The 22,892-nt window shown below is 40.9% G+C and overlaps 1 protein-coding gene across 2 annotated transcripts in view; it reads right to left on the reverse strand.

Moving 5' to 3' along the window:
• Positions 1-13,615: 13,615 nt before the first annotated feature.
• The window catches only part of trrap.S (transformation/transcription domain-associated protein S homeolog), a 129,429-nt gene continuing 120,152 nt past the window's right edge, over positions 13,616-22,892 (reverse strand). For both annotated transcript variants that reach the window (XM_018239165.2, XM_018239166.2), the window contains exons 68-71: positions 20,259-20,443; positions 16,636-16,839; positions 15,436-15,630; positions 13,616-15,041 (exon numbers count right to left, since the gene is read on the reverse strand). In XM_018239165.2, coding sequence (XP_018094654.1) covers positions 14,757-15,041; positions 15,436-15,630; positions 16,636-16,839; positions 20,259-20,443 — 869 coding nt within the window. In that variant the 3' untranslated portion in view covers positions 13,616-14,756. The remainder of the gene's footprint in view (positions 15,042-15,435; positions 15,631-16,635; positions 16,840-20,258; positions 20,444-22,892) is intronic.

The following is a 22,892-nucleotide window of genomic DNA, read 5'->3' on the forward strand; positions in this document are numbered from 1 at the left end:
GAAAAGTCTTTAAGCAACTTTTTCAGTTAATTTTCCTCCATTTCCTGGAATCTCTTTTGATTATCAAAAACCTTTTTCCAGGGCTGTATAACTGCCAGAACCCTGGTAATGTTATTCTCAATGTCCTTCAAGTCATTAGACATGAAAGAAATTTTCCTCACGGTTTTAAATCTCTGTCCCTTTAAGAGCACTCAGTCCAGCCACCATGTTACTAATACTCCCCTCCAAAATGTTCCTTTTCTCCTCCAAGACTCTAATGTCTCTCAGGGCCATGATTATTTGGCTGTGATTGGGCCCAGCTGAGCTCACAGTCTCTGGCTTCCCAGCGCCATTTCCAGCAGCCTCCTCTCCCCCATGATCACACAGTTGTATTGCGCGTACCTGGGCCATTGCAGCAGCAGCAGGATTGGGCTTCTCTCTCAGTGCCACCTCAGCCACCTCCATAGCCACACACCATGTCACCTCAGCACTCTCCATGGCTTCCTCACAGCCTGCAGCACTTCCTTCCTGGCTCCCAGCATGTCTTACCGCAGCTTCCTGGCTTGCATCTGAACTGCATCTCTCAGCAGCAGAACTGCCACTTCCCACAGCAGAACTGCAACTCTCTGCAGCAACTTGGGCTTGTACATTCAGAGTATTTGCTTGCTTGGGAGACTCCATAACAAATGGAACACTGCATGTAGAGGTACTTTCTTCTTCCTTGTTGTCACTTGTAGCCATGGCCACCACCTCCTTGTACACCTGAACATTTTCAACTGCTGCCAAACCAGGAGCAGCAGTCCTCCTGTTAGACCCCTTATTGAAATCATGTGTGCAGGGAATTGTGGGGTTTGGAGGATGCAGGCTAAGGACAGTTGGCTGTTGATACAAAGTAATAGTAGTCAGACAGCTCTGTAAAGTAGTCAGACAGATCAGCAGGAGAGCAAGGGACTAGGCTTAGGGAACTGTCAGAAACCATTAAAAATCATGAAAGTCTGCCTATTTTTTAAATGTACATTGCAAAGTTGCTTGAAATTATGTTTTCTTCTCAAAAAGCTTGTTATGTTTTTGTGTAATTCCCCTTTAAGCATGTATTACTTACGATATCCTTTATTATTATTCTTTTATTATATATATACTGTTTTACATAGAGATTTCTTCAATGCCAGACCAATTGCAGGCTTGGAATCTAAGTTCACCATCACACACACTAGGGTCAGGGTGGGAGAAAACCCACACAGATACATGGAGAAATTAGGTAATCAACATTGGCTTGTGGGGGCTGTGAGGTAATGGGTTTTCCTTCAGGTAGTTCTCTCTACAGTTGAGAGGGGGAGATGTTTCCCATTGCTAAGTTAAAGTATTTTCCTGGCAGTTTGGTAACTTGCGGAAATGTGTCAGGGTTCCTTAATTATAAAAGGGGAATCCTGGATGTGCTCTGTCTCTATTGGTCCCCACTTGCTGGGGAGGTGGTGCTGAAGGGCCTGGGACAGAGGTAGTAGGAGTAGTAAGTTTTAGGGAGTTTGTAATAACTGACTTTAGGAGTGAGAGACAGGTTTAGGGTAGTAAATAGAACAGCCAGAGGCTCAATGAGGAGGTCAAGAAGGGTTAGGACCCTGCAGTAATAAGGCAGTATAGGAATTCAATTTGTTAGTCTCAGATATAGGAGATTCCTGGAGCAGGGGACCACTGTGAGTTTGTTTGACCAAAGAGTACAGCTTTTGGGGCATGTTGAACCCTACCAGGGGAATGTAATAAAAGTTGTAAATGAAAAAACGATTCACCGCAATTTATAGATTTTGCAAACCACTTCTGACAGTGTAAGAAGGATTGCAGATTTTAGAGTAGAGGCACACAATGCTATTTGGGGGAGATTAGTCGCCCAGCGACAAATTGCTTCTTCTTTGGGCAACTAATCTAAATCATCGGCGGGATGGGACTCGGAGCACTTTGTTTTTCGTCATCGGGCAACTTTTCAAAACGAAGCAATGAGTGCCATCCCGTCCATTAGTAAAAACGCCTACCCACTACCCTAGATAGCCCTCCCTGCATCCCCCGCATAGGTGATTACCCCTGAAAGTGCCCCTAATTCATTACTCAAGTATAGGTGAAGAGTAAGGTCAGCGGAGCTCATGGGCGCCATCTTCCAGCTCTTCAGTAGGAGTTTTTATTATTGGGGGGGAAGTAAGTTATCCTTGAAGGTATGAAGATCCAGATAATGGAAACACAAGTTGTCTGGAAAGCCCCAGGTCCTGAGCATTCTGGATAACAGATCCCATGCCTGTATTACAAAAATGTGTGGGGCTCCAGACCTTCCACACAGTGTTGAGCCTCTGTCAAAATCAACCTGCTTTACCCTGTCAGGGGATGCAGGGAATTCTCATTCTGGGAAGCAGCAGGAAATCCTTGTGCTAAGTATGACAGCTGTGAAAAGCACGTCTTGCCGCAGCTTATGGAGAAATGAGCATTTTATGAAACATGGAATTATCTATCTGTGTAATGTTTAATTTGCCCCTGAGGTGAAGTTCTGTGCTTAGGCTCACAAAAGTCTCCAGAATATATGGCTACTATATAATAGAGGGTTGTAATGAGCAGGGAGGATGGTGGGGGACGTTCCTCTGATATATACTTGATATAATTGGGGATTTCAAGTCAGCCCCAGGCAATGAATCATTAGAAGGGAAAAAGCCCAGCTGATCAAGCTAAGAGCTTTCCTGCAAACAGAACCCATTCAAATACAGATTCAAGTCTTTTTTTGTTGAAATTATACATAGATGTATGTTTTAACAGGAATTGGCCTTTTAAACGAAATCAAGCTGCTTTTGTAAAAGTATTCATTGGCACAACGTGTTTGTAAGATATGTTTCACCACAAAGGAAAACTATAACCTTGAATTCAAGAAGGTTACATTTTATTCATTCAAAAGGGATGTATAGGCTATTTATAAACTGCTTATATCTCCCATTCTTTCATAAACATTTCCTTATAGTGACTCTTGTGTGGCCCATAGCCCTCCAGATGCAGAGGGATTATTCAGTGAGGGCCATGCCTAGTGGTCACCTTGTTGTTATCTTTCCTATGTGCTAAAGGAGCTCAATTTTACCCTAATACTAGTTGTTTAAGGAAAATTCATGTTGGTCAGTTTGAGGTCTTCATATGAAAAAACTTGGTTTGTGGGTTTCTGCTGAGATTATCGGTGTAGGAATGGTAATGGCTGCCTATTGACTGGAGGTGTATGGGGTGTATGGAGACGTTAACCAACCCAATATCTTGAGGCTGATAATTATCAAGTCCTTAATTTGTCTAAATGCTAAAATGAAATAAGGACTGAAAAAGATCTGAATGAATTATCATCATCCTTATAACATGGGGTTGGTTGACATCTCTGTAACCTGGAAGCACAAGCGATCAGAATCCATGTTGGTCAGTTTGTGGTCACTATAACAAACTGGCCAAAAAAATGGTCTTGTTGAGATAATTGAGGAGTATCTGTTGTTACCGTATTTGAGTGGAAATGGGGAATAGCTGGCTATTGGTAGAGATATGTGGGGTTACTGGTCAACCTCAGAGATGCCAACTAACCGAATGTCTTGAGGCTGATAATGATCAAGTCCTTAATTCTTCTTAATGGTAAAATGTATTAAGGTCTCAAATAGGCCGAGTGGATTATCGCCATTATAACATGGTGTTGGTTAATGTCTCTATAACCTGGAGGCAAATATATTTGAGTATCCTATGATCGATTCTCTGACCAGTGCAAATTGGCCAGCAAAATGTATTTTTAAACTGCACCCGAAAATAGTATAGCAAAGGGTATTGAGGTCATGGATTGTCTATAGTTCTGATGAGTATTTTCATCTGTTTTCTCCCTTGTGCCATCCTTCAATTATTTCATATCTCACTGTGTCACTGTGTTAATTGAGGTAGACAATGAGGCCGGTAGTTTTTAGATATTGCTATAAAGATGCCCTTGATGATCTGGATAATTAATTAAGCAGTAAGTGGTGAGGGATTAGACATTGCAGATTTATTTCAGGCTTGATTACAGTCAAACTTTGGAGCTTCCCTTGGTAATGTAGGAATAAATAGAAAAAAGCTGATGTTAAACTTCTCAGGACAGATACAAATAAGCCTGATCCTGCACATTTACCGACCATGAGGGTCTCAGGCCAAATGGGCAGATACTGTACCATTTATTAACATTGGTACTGAACTTCAGAAGTGCAGTTATCAATAGCAAACAATCAGCAATTCATTTTGATCTATCAACTAGATTTAAATGCATTGATACACAGGCTGCCAGTCACATGCATTATTTGACCAATAGGAAAGCAGAGCGTGCACCGTAAGCTAACCAACATAGGGCAATGGCAGATGATTATTTAAATCTGCACAATCAATAAACCAATCAACATCCATTGTTCATTGATTTTGGGCAGAATCTTTGGGTCACCAAATTCATAATGGATATTGCATGGTTGCAATGATTGCGTTGGTGCAATAGCCCCTGCTGTCTTGAGCAGAAAAATCACAGAATGTATAAGGGTCCAAATGTAAACAAGTAAACTTGGATGCTAAAACATATTTAAACTACAAATGCACCAAAAATAGAATTGTAGTTTAACATCAAACCAGCAGTGGTCTAATTGATTGATTGAAATACGTGCTATAAACTTGGACTGCTATTCTGTTTCACACAAGCAAATTGTAAGGGAATTAACTGTGTGGTCACCTTTAGGGCTCTTACAGACGAGCGTTTTTACCTGCGCTCCCCTGCGTTCCGTTTTTCTGCATTCAGCCGCATGGGAGCACAGGTATAAACGTATTACATTTTTTCCAATGTGGCTGTACTCACACAGGCGCCTGTAGGTGCCGAACGCAGGTTGAGACGCAACATGCTGCATTTTTCCTGCGTTCGGCGCCTACACGCGCCTGTGTGAGTACAGCCCCATTGGAAAAAATGTAATGCGTCTATCCCTGCGCTCCCCTGCGGCTGAATGAAGAAAAACGGAATGCAGGGGAGCGCAGGTAAAAACGCTCGTCTGTAAGAGCCCTGAAACTGAGGAAAGGGTCATTTAGAGCTGGCAAGAAAGGAATACATTGCATCACCTCCCTATGGCTGAAGGTAGGCTGCACCTTGAAGAGCAAGCCTCGGCTAAAGCATTTATTGGTTGTTAGATAATGTTCATCTAGTAATACTCATCAAGGAGGGTAGGCTGATGCTCATTTTCCATTTGCTCTACTACTGGACCCAACAAAGATTCATATAAGAGATTAAAACCTCAAGAAATAATTGGGCTTGAACATCTTGAAGTCAAATTGTGGTCACGGAAAAATGGCTGTAATCATTGTGGGTATTGATGTCATTTATTAAAGGTTCTTATACATAAACACCTTATCTACACTGCCAGTCCTTGAGTGTACTATATGTGCAACTGCCCATTCTGTTCTAATGAACCCCACCCAAGTGCACTTCCTTGGAGCTACATCCACCTTGAATGTAAATGTGGTGTTAATTCAAGGACTCCTACTCTGGCTGACTTGTGCCTAAGAATTAAGCACAGATGACATTTTAACGATGAGAAATTATGCAGTACCCACTCCAAAAACTTTGAGCACAATTGTGTCTGATTCTGCGAAATGAATGCCCAGTGCAGGGCTCAAAAGATGGTCTAATGTTCTAAAAATGGGGAGCTGCTGTGGACAACTTTCAAGGCATCAATAATTTCTATTATATGGCTACTAAATCTCTGGGCTGGTACAGTACTGTCACGATCGGCACCCAGAATCCAGAACCAATGCTAGGCTCCCTGGTCTCGGCTCTTACTTCTGTCTTTAACAGCCGCCTTTCACATCGGGAGAAGCCCTCGGCTAATTGGATGCCGCCAGGTCTTATAAAGAGAGGAGCCAAGCAAGGGGCGCGATCGTTAAGCAAAGTCTTTTGGGCAGAAGGTCACAGTTCAAGGAACAGACGAAAGCTTAGTCAAACAGGCCGGGTCGGTGTGGGCAGAATTCAAGCAAAGTCAGACAGGCAAGGGTCAAAACCAGGAGATCAATCAGAAGGGTCAGACAGGCACGGGTCGGATTACGGATTTCAGAATAGTCGGTTATCAGGCCAAGGTCAGGATTACAGAAGTCAGGAAAGGCTGGATCAAAACAGGAATCAGAATATGAATATAACGCCTATAAGAACCGGAAGTGTGTGCCATGTGCGCCCTAAGAAAACTGGCACTAGAAGGAGCAGTGTGGCGGGTGTCCCCGCCGGTCCACTAGACCACCAGGGTAAGTCCTCACAAGTATTTTCAGCCTATAAAACCCAGCATTTTCAGCCATATTCTATTGAAGTGTTTGGTTCTCTTCCAATGATCTTAATGCCTTAGTCCAGGGGTGACCTAGCGATCTACTCTTGCCACCTAACGCCATCATGAGATCTACCTTAAGAACTCATAGCAGAATGGCACAGAGGCAATTCCATGTATAAATTCCCCCAATATGCTAAAATACAGACAAAGCCTGTGGGCGACTTTTACAGGTGACAATTTTTTACAAGCGACATTTTTTTCCGTGGTCTACCAGGAACTTTAAATTGATAGACTGGTTGACAGAGATCGACTTCTTGGGCACCCTTGTCTTAGTCTGAGGATTACTTCTCTTGGGCAAAGACAAGAGGTTCTCTGCACTAAAACCATTATCAATATATTTAGGACATTGAGACAGTTTGTATAAATAATGTCAGCACTCACCAACAAAGAACAGTATATGAGGTAAAAAAAAAGCCTTGATTATAGATAGGGCTTTCTTAGACAAAAATACAGCGATGTTGGTTGCCCAGTGCAGGACTCAAAAGATGGTCTAATGTTCTAAAAATGGGGAGCTGCTGTGGACAGCTTTCAAGGCATCAATCATTTCTATTATATGGCTACAAAATCTCTGGGCTGGTACAGTATTTTCGGTCTATAAAACCCAGCATTGCGAGCTATATTCTATTGAAGTGTTTGGTTCTCTTCTAATTATGTTAATGCCTTAGTCCAGGGGTGCCCAGACTTTGTCACCTAGCAATCAACTTTTGCCACCTGACGCCATTATGAGATCTACCTTGAGAACTCATAGCAGGATGGCACAGAGGCAATTCCATGAATAAATATCCTGATTTAGGACATTAAGACAGTTTGTATAAATAATGCCAGCACTGACCAACACAGCACAGTATACAAGGTAAAAAAAAAAAAAAAAGCCTTTATTATAGACAAAAATACAGCGACGTTTCAGGCTTACAACAGCCTTTCCTCAAGCTACTGAATACGCGTTAGTAAGCACAATTTATACCTTATACATTAGACATTTTGTGCCTTAAGCTACTAAAAAATGTCCTCCCCTTTAAACAAAACAGGGATTGTTTGTCCATATATTGCAATATATTTAAGCTGGCCAACTATGTCAAAGTCATCCCATATCTGGCCAGTCCTACACTCAACTTCTCAATTCTACTGCTTCATTAGCTCCCTCCCTCCCTTTCCACCTATATTCAAGTGATAAAAAATGTCTCAGTGTCGTAATTAAATTGATAATGGGTTGAGTACACAGGACCTCATGTATTTGTCTATATGTACTTTGTGGTCACAGTCTCATTGCACCCCCGCCTAATGGTTTAAAAATGATTGGTGAGCACAATTCTCTTGGGAGCATACTGGATCAGAAAGGGTCATGTTTCTTAAGGAAACCATGACATTTAGAAGATAAGTTTAACCCAAGCAAGAAATCCATCTCTTTGGAAAAAGTGATATACAATAATCTAAGAATCCAGGTATTCTAATCCAGGACAAGGCAATGTTTCCACCATGCAAGCACTTCTTTAAGATGAAACTCTATGAGGAATATACTAATTGTTTAATGTCTTTCAAAGAAAACAGCTTTAGAAGCACACAGCTGCACCCAGGAGATACATTTCTATTGTGAATGATAAGGTGTCTTCAAGGCTGGATTCTGAATTAATCATCTCGCTGCTCTAGCACCTGAAGTCTAAAAAAGAATCCGTCTGAGAAAATTAATTCAAGGTTTTAGGAAAGCGCAGTGGGAACAGAATAAAAATAAAAAAAAAAGTTCCCAAATTACTTTTCAGTTACACACTGCAGAGCAGTGGCGACTGTGCTCCATTCTCACCTACCCTTTCACTTTCTGATAAGCTGAAATAGATTATTTATGTCAGTGGAAAAAACAGACCTGTCCTTGTTCTTAGAAATATCAAGTCTGAACTTCCCGATGGCAGTAGTTACAAGCTAAAAACCCCCAATGACCCTGACTTCTCTGACTTTAGTGCATATAAATTAATGGAGAGCAAAAGGTATAATAACATTTAGTTGCTCATAGATTGATCTGATTGGTGCAGCTTGGCCTTGGCGGGTCAGTGATTATGTCACCCATGTGTAATCAAAGTCCAAGAAATTAAAGAGACAGTGAACCCCCTTTTTCAACGTTGGCTCAATCAATAGGATTTGTGCTAAACATATATTTTGCCTATTCTAAATTAGGGAATATCTATGGTTGTCATTATTTCTTGCTCTAAATAGGACAACATTTTAAAATGAAAATACTGAAAAACAAACCAGCAACCAAATGAGAACCCTCGTTATAAATAAACCCCTCCCTTTGCCCGGCTACAGCCTGTTATCTTTTTTGATAACAGCTTATTAGTATTTTCTCTGCTTGTACCATATTGGTACTGGTATAGCTGGGCCTTTGAGGGTCAGCGGTGATATGTGGACATGTCATGTGACCCATGTGTAATCAATGAAGTCCAAGAAATGAATTGAACAGTAAAACACTTTTTCAATGATGATGCTATGAATAGGGCTTATGAATTTTTGAAGATGTGTAAAAATTGGATTTATGTACTCACTGTTAAATTTGTTTCTCTGTAGTCGACAGGGGTACTTCCTCTACATACTTTAGTTGGTACCAAGAGTCTAGAATAAAAAACCATGACGAAAGTAAAATAACAGGAAAATTATTCCAGCTCAAAACAAGCATTTTGGGTGGGAAGTCCTGTGTCCCCCTGTCGACTACAGAGAAACTAATTTAACAGAGAGTAGATAAATCCGATTTTCTCTGCAGTGGACTTCTCAACTTCCATGCCATTAAATTGAACAGCCCTGGGTTGGGGTGTTGTATGGGCTCCTGATAAAGCAGATCTGGTCTGCGAGGCAGCGGTGTTGGTGTTGTTATTGACAATTCTTGTAGATCGTGGTACCATGTTCTTCTTGGCCATAATGGTGACACGACAATCACTAGCAGATTCGACTATTTTATCTTTTTGAGTACCCTGGGTAGCATGGGCAATGGGGGGGGGGAGACATACGCCAGTCTGAATGACCATGTTTGACACTTAAAAAAACAAAGGTATGTAGAGGAAGTACCGGGGGTAAAGCCAAGGGATTACTGGCACGCCCCCCTCTTTTCATTTGTTAAGAAAGTGTCCTGCCTCCTGGAGGGATGGAGCTTTACCCACTAGTTCCTGTGTCCCACGTAGACTGCAGAGAAAATGAAACTAAATCTACATTCTGCTTCTTGATTCCAAGGAACGAAATCAAACAAACCCACAACCCACTGAGAAGCCTCTGTATAAATAAACCCCTTTCTTCCCCAGATACAGACTGTTATCTTTTTGAATAAAGAGCAGCTGATGGTCTTTGCCCTTTGGGATCAGGAAGTCATGCATGGGTACAACAGAGCAAGAAATATTCTCTAGATTCTTTAATACTGCTTTAGTTGTAGAGGCGTTTTGAGACCCCCATTGGCCTCCACATTTATAGATGGACCTATAACAATATAATTTATCGTGTGTCAATTGCAGCCTGATTTCGATGATGATATCTGCACTCGGATTAGCCGTTTCCTCCAGGAAGCAATTTCCAAGTCATTCCTGCCTGACATGCCGAGTGGAATGAAAAACCCAGAATGAAATGATTGCAATGGTCATTACTTTCATTTGATTGGTCTCTATGTAGGTTTGTCAGATCAGTGGGAATTAACAGAAAGCTGCTTTTTTTCTGGCACAAAATAGAGCTTTCTGTGGGCACAAGCTTGGTCTCTGGCATCAGGATGTAAAGAGCATTAAAATGCCACTATATTATAACTGCAGAGGTAGTTACATAGTAAGACAACAGGCAATGTCCCATAGCCTAACTCAGAGGCAAACCATGGGCCTCAGTTATAACTCTAATGTGATTTTATATGGCAAGCTCCACTTGATTCTACCAAACAGTAACAGAAAGTACAGGTATGGAACCTAATATTGTGTCTAGAATAATAGCAGTGTGTTTAATAATTTTAATAAAACGCAAGATGCTAATAATAGCTAATGTATACAAATATTTCCATACATGCAAATGCATTGGAAACACTGCACATTCTATTTCAAATCAAAACATGAAGAACCATTTATCAAATGTGTTATTCCTTAACAGAAAGTGAATTAAAGGGAATATTAGGCTGTTCAAAAAATATCAGTGTCTGCATTGTTTCAAGATTTTGCTTTCCTTTGAATCACTGAACTAATATTTAGTTGTATAATCAGTGTTTCTGAGAACTGCTGCACATCTGTGTTACATGGAGTCCACCAACTTCTGGCACCTGTTACATTTCACAATTCTTCTGCATTCAGAAACAGCATTTTTGATGTCTCTCCACAAGTTTTCTTTTGGGTTAAGGTCCAAGGATTGAACTGGACACTACATAACGTGAATCTTGTTGGCCTGGAGCCAAGATGTTGCTCATTTACTGATGTGTTAGGGGTTGTTGTCTTGTTGAAACCCCCATTTCAAGGGCATTTCCTCTCCGGCATAAAACAACATGACCTCTTCAAGTATTTGATGTATTTAAACTGATCCGTGATCCTTGGTATGTGATAAATAGTATGAGAAACATCCCCATATCATGATGCTTGTGCCACCATGTTTCACTATGTATAAATACAGTATATAAGGGGATCATATTTAATCTCATCGCTCAAATGCTTTATTTACTAGTAGGTCTTTCCAGCTGACACAAGGTCACCCATTCCGATTAGAAGAAAAGAGGTTCCGCCTAAATATTCAGCGAGAGCTGTGAAGATGTGGAATTCTCTCCCTGAATCAGTGGTACAGGCTGATATATTAGATAGCTTTAAGAAGGGGTTGGATGGCTTTTTAGCTCATAGTACAAGTTGATCCAGGGACTGGTCCAATTGCCATCTTGGAGTCAGGAAGGAATTCTCTGAGGCAAATTGGAGAGGCTTCAGATGGTTTTTTTTTTGCCTTCCTCTGGATCAATTAGCAGTTAGGCAGGAAAAGGGTTAAACTTGATGGACGTTTGTCTTTTTTCAACCTAACTTACTATGTTCACTGTGTACTGTGGCTTGAATTTAGTGTTTGGGGTCGTCTAACAAACGGTCTGTGGCACCTAGACCCAAAAAGAACAATCTTGCTTTCATCAGTCCACAATATGTTGCACCATATTTCTATAGGCAAGTCAATGTTTTCTTTGGCAAACTGCAAGCTCTTCAATATGTCTTTTTTTCATCAATGTGACTTAAGGGAGTCTTCTTGCCGATAGCTTGGCTTCACATAGGCATCTTCTAATTTTAACGATACACAGGTAACTTTACACCTTCTTTGGTCTTCCTGGAGATGATCATTGGCCGAGTCTTTGCCATTTTGGCTATTCTTCTATCCATTCAAATGGTAGTTTTTTGTTTCCTTCCACTTTTTCAGATTTTGGTTGCCATTTTAAAGCATTTGAGATCATTTTAGCTAAGCAGCCTATAATTTTCTGCACTTCTTTATATGTTTTCCAATCTCCAATCAACTTTTTAATCAAAGTACACTGTTTTTCAGAACAATGTCTGGAGCGAGCCGTGCGAGAAATGCACTATACTCAGCATTGCACAACATTTGCGCCTTCCTTAAATAAGGGCTGGAATTGCCACCTGTTTTTTCACAGAATGAATGAGCTCACTAATTGAACTCCCCACTGTTATTTTTTTGAAAAAGCCACAACTAATGATTCAATGACAGAATCAGCAGCATGAATGTCATGACTGTTGGTTTTCTATTACTCTACTACACCTACTATTAATTTGCCATGTAGAAATATAATTTCAGTGATTGATCAGGTTAGTGATGTCTGATTGCTATTATTTGGAATACAACTGTATTATCCAGAATGCTTGGAAGCTGTTTTTTTTTTTAGATGAGGGGGTCGTTCTGTAGTCTGGATCTCCATTCCTTAAAGGGATCCTGTCATCGGAAAACATGTTTTTTTCAAAATGCATCAGTTAATAGTGCTGCTCCAGCAGAATTCTGCACTGAAATCCATTTCTCAAAAGAGCAAACAGATTTTTTTTATATTCAATTTTGAAATCGGACATGGGTCTAGACATTTTGTCAATTTCCCAGCTGCCCCTAGTCATGTGACTTGTGCCTGCACTTTAGGAGAGAAATGTTTTCTGGCAGGCTGCTGTTTTTCCTTCTCAATGTAACTGAATGTGTCTCAGTGAGACATGGGTTTTTACTATTGAGTGTTGTTCTTAGATCTACCAGGCAGCTGTTATCTTGTGTTAGGGAGCTGTTATCTGGTTACCTTCCCATTGTTCTTTTGTTTGACTGCTGGGGGGAAAAAGGAGGGTGGTGATATTACTCCAACTTGCAGTACAGCAGTAAAGAGTGATTGAAGTTTATCAGAGCACAAGTCACGTTCAACTTAGAAATCTGATATGGGGCTAGACATATTGTCAATTACCCAGCTGCCCCAAGTCATGTGACTTGTGCTCTGATAAACTTCAATCGCTCTTTACTGCTGTACTGCAAGTTGGAGTAATATCACCCCCTCCCTTTTCCCCCAGCAGCCACATTCAGTTACATTGAGAAGGAAAAACAGCATCCTGCCAGAAAGCATTAATCAATTACTTCCCATTATTTGGAACATTCTAGATAATAGGTTTCTGGATAACGGACCCCATACCTGTACCACAATTCTAAGGTCATTTCAGACCCTTCTTTCCCTTCCAAAATTCATAGCTAGTGAGTATACTACAATGAAGGACCCCAGCAGATCTTATTGTAAGCACCTGCAGCTCTTTGTTCAAGAATGTCTCTGTTTTTTTGGCTTCCCGTCCCATGGTTCTTGCTGGGAACTACATTTGTGTTGACATACAGTAACATATTCTGGCTTTAGTTCTAGGTGTGACCTTAAATGGGTGTGGTCAAAAAATAGAAATGGCCTAAAGAAAAAGTTTTGTGCCAGACTTTGTGTCCCTGTACTTCCAGCGAGCTTACTACAAGGCTAGTGGCACATGTGGAGATTAGTCGCGAATCGATAAATCTTCACTACGGGGGGCGGCTAATTTTCCCGAAATGCCTTCCCACTGGCAAGAATCTGATGGCATTAATGTTGCTTCGTTTTCCGAAGTTACCCAAAGATTACTTGTAAAACCGAAGCAACTCGAATGCCATCCCACCGGTGATTTATATTCTTGCTGGTGGAAGGCATTTCGGAGAGATTAGTCGCCCGCAGTAGCGAAGATTTATCACTTGGCGACTAATCTCCCCATGTGCCACCAGCCTATGTTCCCTTGTAACAAAACAGCAATTTTGTCGAGGTGTTTTTCCAAAATATTTATTTTGCAAACAGATGTACAAATATCCTTTTTTCTTTTAATACTGCAGCTTTTCTTTTTTAAAAAAATGGCTTTGAGTGAAGTATGAAAACAGGGCGCCCATTTTTCTCTTAATTACAAATGCGGAGGAAAAGGTTCATTCTGGAAATGCGAGAATTGTCAACATCCCAAATAAAACACAAAACAAAGTATGAATGTACAAGTTTAGCAGATGTGCCTGCAGTATGCCAGGTCTGTAGGAAGTACGGGGATCTGCTCACAGTCGTCAGACAAACGCTTTTCTTTCCTTTAGAGAAGGCTCACAGTTTGGCAAGCTCAGCTTTGTTCCAGTATTTTATATAACAAACAGAAAAAAAAATCTATACAAGTTATATTATTTTGTACAGCTAAACCTCACTTAAAAGAAACATTCAGAGGAAAACAGCATCAAATGCAGCATTTAGCAGTCTATTCTTGTATCAGAATATATCAAAGTCATGTGGAATAAAACAAAGGGCGCGGGAGGGATTTGGGACAAATCATTGTTAAAAAGTATAAAAATGTGACATCTGTTTACGATTTCCTACTTTATATAATTTGAGAGCACAATAGCAAAGGGAAGGAAAAATCATTATGTGCCTGTACAACGTCCCTTTGTGTTCTGCTATTCACAGTATACGCCATTTTAAACCCTTTGAAATGTGTCTGAACTTGAAGGGAATCAATATTTTCTTCTTCTTTTTGTAAAAAGCGTACCACTTAATGACGAGAGGAGAAAAATATAGTCTGTAAACATTCTTCCTCAGAGGCCAGTAGTTTGCCTCGAAAAAAAATGAGCCCCGTCCTTAAATAATAAAAACACTCCTTAAGAGTTTAGAATGCGGCGTAAACCCAACTGCAGCAGCTAACTGGCCACAACCAAATATACACTAATGGTTTAAACCGATAGTGTGGCACTAAATTCATCCAGTAAACAGGTGATTGGTCACTGCGGAACATGGTTAATTCTTAATCCCGTTGGGAGTACAGGTAACCGCAAATTCATCACAGTTTCCAAAACCCCCCATTGTTTTCAATGTCAGTGGTTAGATAGATAGTCATTGCATCTGATGTCCTGGCAGGGAGACGAGATGCATGGAAGGCTTTGTTATAGCCAGGGATGCCATGCAGGGTCCATACGGCACAAATTATCCAGGCTGTTGGCTGCAGCGACAAGAGTGTTGACTTTGCTCTCTCCTCCATCAAACTGGGCAAGATTGTGTAATCGGGTGACTATGGCGGTCACAGCTTTCTGAACCAGAGAGACTAACTGCTGGCTGTCCATGTTCTCGGGCTGGCCGGCTGGAGAGAGAGGGGATGACGTGTCCTCTTGTGTCTTCTTGTGCCACGCAATTATTTCATCCCGCAGCACTGTTTTCAATATACCATCAACCTACACACAAGGAGGGAGATTAGTTAAATACTGAACACTAAGGAAGGGACACAAACAAAAGGAACAATAGGCAGGGCAAAGAGAAACTAAGGAATCATGGGTTCCATGGCCAAATGAAGTTGCAAGGATGCCTGTGAAGAAGACCCTTTAAGAAGCAAAGGAGCTGCTGTGTTACCAGAAAGGACAATCGGAACATCTAATATGGAAATTATAGCATGTTCAGGGCAAATATGGGTAAGGGCAGAGTTGGTGCAAGCCCTTCACATTTGTGTACAGACCTCCATAGAAATAAGCCCGGTAATGGGCAAAAATGTAAAAAAAAAACAAACAAAAAAAACAAAACATGCAGAGATCCCCCTTCCATCTCAGAATTAAAGAAACCAGCTTATTGTACCTTGAAATTGGGCTGAGCGAAACAGCGAGCTACAGCAACCATGGAAGCAGTCAGGGGCCCAGACACGCCGATGGTCGTCAGGAACTCAGAAATGTTGGGGGTGAGTCTGAACGGGACAGGCCGATTGGCATCCAGGTCTCCAGTAGCATCGTTGATGTCAAAACGGAAGTAAGCCACATTTAGCTTTCCTGTGTCCTACAGGTCAGAAAAAGGGTTTTCTGTAAGCGCATTGTTGGCATTTTACTTATGAATAAAATACTAAGGGATGTCCTTTTAACTCAAGGTTCTGATCATCTGAAGAAGAAAAAAAAGTGCAATTTTGTGTTCCTTTTAAATTAAATGTTTTGGTCATTAACCACACTGCTTTTTGATTTAAATAAGGCCAGTACACCCAAAGATCCTCTTTTCTCATGTGGGGTCAGCCAATCAAACTGATTGCTCGTCGACCAACCAGACCAATCAGAAAAGCCTACGTAATCAATCCAATGTAAAATTCCTCAGTGTGCTCTTCATTAAAGGGGCAGTTTACCTTCACGTTAACTTTTGAATGGTCATCAATTCATATTTGCCTTAATTTTCTGCCTTTTGCAAGCTTTTTTGGCAGCCAAAAACTACTCTGAGGGGCTACAATATTATTATTATTGCTACTTTTTATTGCTTCTCTTTATTTTGCTTAGACATTCATGGGGTATAACATGATGCAACTGGGGGGTTAGACACTTATAACACTTGTTTTTAGATGGGACAGATTTTGCCACTATAGCTCTGTGAGAGCATACTCCTCAGTACTAAACCCAAATCTTTTGAAGACGTTGAGGGTACAGTGGCCCTTCAAGTTAAAACAACAGGAGCTCGGCAGGTCTTTTCAGGGATGTCTAGTGTTGTTTCCATCTAACAGTCATTTCTTCCAGATTTTTCCGGAGCTTTGCTAGCTGTGTCATTTTGATGCACTAGGATAACATTTGATTTAATATTTAATCTAAAAATCACACCAGTTATATGCCTTTTCACAAGCTGGAGTGGTCTTTTGTTAAAAAAAAACAACAAAATAGCCTGTGAGCTTTGGATCAGAGCAGCACTTTGGCAGTGAAGGGGTTAAGTGTGCTATGCAATTATAGAAGGATTTGTACAGTGATGTTCTGCTAGAGTGGTTTGATCAACAGCAGACGCTTTTCCGGCTTCTTCAAATATCGCACGCACCTGTGCAATCTGCAGCATCTCTGGATTCAGTCTGTTCAAATGAAAGACGAATTCTGCAAAGCCGATTAAAGCCAACTGGATGGTAAACATCTTGCGGAAAGTCCAGTAATCGGTGGCATTGGGGAAAGTGTGCAGTGCCCACTCCTTGAGCATGCTGCGAGGTACCATGTTGCTCTGGACTTCCTTCAGTATGTCCCGGAGCACCTACAATAAAGAAAATAATTTTTTAAAGGCAAAATGTAGAATTCAGGTATCCAGCTTTGGATGCCTAACTTTAGGCACTCAATAGGATTGTTTATCCTCCAATTAGGATTCATTATATCTTAGTTGGGATCAAGTACAAGGTACTGTTTTATTATTACAGAGAAAAAGGAAATTATTTAAGAAAAAAAAAAAGTCACATTAAACTTGGAACAATCCAGCTGCTGTGAACTTCAACATCCAAGGGCCCAAATCAATTAGACAAATTGCTTTATTTAATGGATATTATCACTTCGGTCATATTAAGCTACAAGGTTCCATAACTCATCATAGGGACGGCAATGCAATGCAGGCAGTGATCCGTTTAGATTGGCTGCAGAAGGCTAAAGACAAGAGGCTGACTGTGATATAGGAGGACAATGCCATCATTCTAACCTCTAATGATTCACAACCCATCTAGAGCAGAATTTAAATGCCCATTTTATCTACAATGTCAATAAAATGACAAATTGGCCCCTCTTTCTACTTTCATAATGATATAAATTAATACACTCACTGGGTGGAACCCTACGGACAATTTACTTTCTGATGAGACAAATGGCAAACTCAATGGCTGACAGACAGTAGGATCGGGCAGAGGAACCTATGGGGCTTTACTGCTAATATTCTAGGAAAGCTCAGTGATTGGCTGCTAGCGAACCAATGAATAAGCAGAACAATTTGACTTTAAGGGATATACCAGGCAAGGCATTCTGGATTGCCTGTACTTCTTAAGTAAATACCTAGCATTAGAAAGGTCAAAGAGGATAAATCTCGTAAACGAAAATCAGTGGCGTAACTACTGGGGGAGCAGGGGGTGCGATTGGGCCAGGGCCCGCACCCCCTCAGGGCCCCCCGGCAGCTCGCGCACCACTGTTTTCCGGGTGTACAGAGGGGGGCGGGGCGCGGCTGCACGTCCCGCGCCAGGGCCCGCCCCCTCTAGTTACGCTGCTGACCAAAATATAATATAAGCTTCATCTCCGTGAAAAAAGACACTTTCTAAATACAATCAATTAAAATTTTTGTACCGTTCATAAAATAATCAAGTTACTCCTTAGTATCTCACTCTCAGCAACCTATCAGTCTAAATGATGTCTTCATGAAGAGGTCAGGATCAGATTTTGATTGACAGGTAGGTCTAATATGACTTTTAGGGGGCTCCCTTTGCCAGCAGAGGTTGTAGAGCTAACTCAAATAACCAACTCTGGCACAAACGAAAGATAACAAAATAACTGACTCTGGCACACACCCTGCATGTAGCAAAACAGAATTACCCTAAGAGACAGTTATTTTAAAAGAGTGTGCTCTAATACTGTACATCTTCCAGACAGAGGGTGCAATCTCTCCCCCCCCCAAAAGGATGCATTAGACCTAACTGTCAATCAAAAACTGACTCCTCCTATTGCATGAGAAAATAAAGAAAACTTGATTATTTCATAAAAAGTAACGGAATTTTCAATTTATTATATTTAGAAAGTGTCTTATTTCTGTGAGATGAAGCTTGTATTAAATTTTCATTTTCACGAGTGATCCCCTTTTAAAGGGCAACAGAAGCTCGGGCATTTTGCTTATCTTTCGCCCATTTACCTCATCCAATCAGGAAATATGGGTGACATTTTGGGGAGATTTATGACCAATGTGACACTAAGCCAACAGTGATCATGAACACACAAGGGATTCTGTGTATGATACAATCCCATCAATGAAATAACAGACTTAGCAGTGAGACAAACAGAAGGGCAAAGGAGATGAAATTGACTATTTCCAGTTGAAGCCAGATGGAAGTGTTCAGTGCAGGAGTGAACCCAGATTAAAGGCAAAATCACAGCATCTGTCGGCAAACCTCTGACTCTATATCTAGGCAACGTGCAGAGCAAGTGACAGTTTTGTAGTTGTACAATCAATACATGACTGCTGAACAGTTACTGAAATTGCTCTCACTGAAATGAGCGACACTGTCAGAAGCACTGAAGACTCAATGCAAGGTAGAACGGAGACGTGCAGGAAAGGTAGGGGACGTCTAATATCTACAGCTTCATTTTGGTGAACGTAATTACCATTTACTACGCTGGTTTAACCGATAGGGCTGGAAGCAACACAGTGAGCAATGAAGAGCCACCATGGTTGGCCGTACTTCTCAACTAATGGGTTCTTTCATTATCCCAGACGCATATCTTATACTTAATGGGGAGAGGATTGGGCTGATGAACTGACCATAGGGATGGAGATGCTGTACGTCATGGCCAAATTGGCAGCTAAAGCCGTCCATGGTAGCGTAGATTAACACCAACAACTTTATTTTACTTTTTGTGGCCCTTGAGGGATCCTTTGAGTGCCTTTAAGCTCCGGTTGTTGTCTTACCATTTTCCACTTCCCATACAGAGAGTCCAGGGCTGGTGCACCTGGACCACTACTACTTGGTGAGTATCTAAATTATGGTCTCTCATGTGCCCATCTTTTCTTTGGCCGATACCATGCAACCCAAATAACTGTAATGAGACATGGAAGACAGATCCGAGGCTGTCATGCACCACTGAGATCCTCAGTTTGATTCTAAGCTGCATTTGCAAGGATTTTGTATGCTCTCCTCATGTCTGTCTGGGTTTCCTCCAGCTATTCTCCATTTACTGTATCATCAAAAAACAAAACGAACACTACTCTACTTCTTATTTCCTTTCAGTGGAGCCACTGTCTCTTTCATTCGGGCCCTCCTTCTAAATCATTCAGGGTTTTTGTTTCTGTAGAATAAGATGATGAGACTCCAGAATATTTAACTAATGTTTGGATTGAATACCCACCAGATAAATGGGCATAAGCCTTTATTACATTCCCTTGAACGAGAACACGAAATAACATTTGTTCTTGAATGCTCCAGTTTCTCAACAGGACTATTGACCCAACTTGCTGATACTAAAGTTAACTCTGTAATGCATCCACTTTCCTATGCTCAACATCTCAAACTAAAAAACTATTTTGGAAGACTTAAAAACTTTTCAGTGGCAGAATTTATAGCACAATTGCATTCCTGGTATGAGTTAACCACATTCACAGTATTACTGGATAGATTCCAGAAGGATTTACTAGTTAGCAAGCTGATATACTAACATTGATGCCAAAGCCCCTTGTTAGTTGTAACTGATCAAAATGAGTTACTAATTGGTTGCTATTAGTTTCTTCAGTGCAATTTAGCACCTAATAGTCTTTTCACTAGCACTGCTCCAAATATAGAAGTGCTAAGCACATTATGTTTTGATGCTCGAGCACAAAGCGAGTGAATGACAAACCAGAAGAGAAATTCATACCGCAGAATAATTAAGTCAAAGGAGGAAGGCTGACCAGCTCTATAGTGTGCTTTCCAAATTCATTAATCAAGGATTCTGTACCTGATGACTGGCTTGGGTCCCTCGTGCTTGAACCGTGGCCAATCTGTCATAGTAACGTGAAATAGGGTTGTCATGCTCAATGCCTTTTTTGGCACAGCGTTGCTTGTAGGTCTCTACCAAGGAGAGGGATGAGGGATTGTCTTCTACCAGTCGCATCTGCGGCGAGACAGCCACGACACGGGGGACTGAAAATTATTGTTTGGAGAGAGACAGAAGAAAAGGAAAAAAAATTGATTAATGTGACAAGAAAGTGAGGCAGACACAGAGGCCTAAACATTACTCTGTAACCATTTTGGCTGAGTCAAGAAATTAGCTGTGCTCATTTAGGCAGAGCAAACACCTGGCAGCTAAAATAAGCTCCATTTAGCCACCTGCATGCGGCAGGCACATCCCTTATGGACTGAAAAACGCTCTGCCTGCTAAAGGAAAGGAAAGATTTTTCTTTGCAACCAAAATCCTACAGTCGCAAAGAGGTTTGTACATGATTAACAACTATCTACTGAAAATCAGCATGTGTAGCTCAAGGCAGCCAAAGACATAGGCTGACCTATAGGATAGGGCACCAACAGATGCCATGTAAGAGCCATATATGTGTATAGCCATCCTTTGCATTTTTCCCATTCGGGTCAACTTCCCCGTTTCTTCATTCCAGTTGGCCAACATTTCTGTCAGGACCGATAATCTAAATGCCCCCGACTTGACATACAAGCGCAAATAGTTGGCAAATGGCAGTTTGGTCAAAATAAAACAAATCTGTATGGTAAGTTTACTTATGTTTTAAATGTTACCTATACCCCCAAAATGAATATTTAAGCAACAGATACCGTAAACCATATTAATTGGCATATATTTTTACATTTTCTATTACATTACTAGGTGTTGTGGATAACAGGTGATGATGTCACCATCAGTATGCAGGAAATTTGCCTTGCAAGCCAACTTAAGCAGGTTCCAAGTCAAATGGAGCATCGCTATTTCAGGTGACCGACTGCCTCACAAGCACTTTTATGCAACTGCCAGAAGAGGCAGAAGAATTTTGAGCCTCGAGTGGTTAATAATTATTGCTTTAAAAATTGTCATTGCCCTAATACCAGACATGTATGTAACCAATGCCCATATTAAAGTCATACTGACACTAAAAACTACTTTTTTAAAATATGAATGTACATTAAAAGTTACCTATAGGTCATCTGGATTGTTTATTACTGGGAGGTTTGTTTTTGTAAGTACCATATATACTCGAGTATAAGCCGTCCCGAGTATAAGCCGAGGTTCCTAATTTTACCTCCAAAAACTAGGAAAGCTTATTGTCTCGAGCATAAGCCTAGGGTGAGAAACGCAGCAGCTTCTGGTAAGTTTCAATCAAAAAATTGAGGGTTTCTGCTCCCATTGGAGGTGCCGGCGTCTAGTTTTTGGATGCCGGGGAATATTCCTGGAGACTATTCTTGGACACCGGGGACTATTCTTGGACGCCGGAGACTATTCTTGGACGCCGGCAGTCGCTGGCGACTATTCTTAGACGCCAGTGACCGTTTTTGCGCTTGACCCGAATATAAGCCGAGGTAGAGTTTTTCAGCATTTTTTGGGGGCTGAAAAACTCGGCTTATACTCGAGTATACACGGTAATTGTTAGTTGAAGTTTCTAAACCTGACTGTTTTGCCAACCTGACTGTACTATCTAAGCCTGACAGTTTCTAATACTAACAGACTCCTGCTGCACAAATATGGCAGCCCCCTCATACAGGAACACGCGTCAGACAGGTAATGTAAAAGCATTGTGCAAATACTTAATGGCACCGTTATAAATTGCTTTCAAAGACAATATTATGACAGATCTAATAAGAGTTTAATTTCTGGTGTCAGTATCTCTTTAAAGTCCCATCCCATGTGGGAAACAAGCAATTGGTTTCATTCTGCAGTTGGCATGGATTTCTATGCAACCACACATGGATCTGGATTAAAAATACAGTAATTAGTTGTTCAGCACTTGGATTGTATGTGTGCCAAATTTTAAAGGTGCCCTAAAATCAAAGACGAGTCAAATGTCAGGAGCAAATGAAAACAGAAACTTTGCAGGTCACAGAGAAAATTCTGGATTCTGCATTCCTTATCTTAATCTTACAGGCCGTATGTTTTAACCATATGATTATTAACAAAAAAAAAAAAGGATATGGATCCAGGAAAGGGACAGCCAAAGAGAGATTATGCTGTGAGTTAGAGGATTAGGCAGGCATTCTAGCATTAAACCTAATCCTTAATAATAATATTTACCTGTGCTGTACCAGGCAAAATGACAACAACGAGACATACGTGGCATGGATAGTCTGCATCTCTATTTGCAAAGGTTTCTTTCATCTTTGTACTTTTAGAAAGGAGTTATCTCCAACCTCTCCCAAACAGTAGAACAGCTATTAATCTACAGGATTATAAATCGAACCCTCCCACCCTAAATCTGAAGACAGAGGTTGCAGCTGGACAGTGGTGGGACGGCAATGGGTGAGTAATAAGGACACACACATATATATAATATATATTATTTATTTATTTTTCCTCCCTACTGCTAAAGATACCAGCAGCATATGTTTCTATTAAACCCCTGATATTAGCAGGATTCATGCTCTCTAACCCTGGTTT

This window comes from Xenopus laevis, chromosome 9_10S (genome assembly GCF_017654675.1).
Source record: "Xenopus laevis strain J_2021 chromosome 9_10S, Xenopus_laevis_v10.1, whole genome shotgun sequence".
Lineage (NCBI taxonomy): Eukaryota > Metazoa > Chordata > Amphibia > Anura > Pipidae > Xenopus > Xenopus laevis.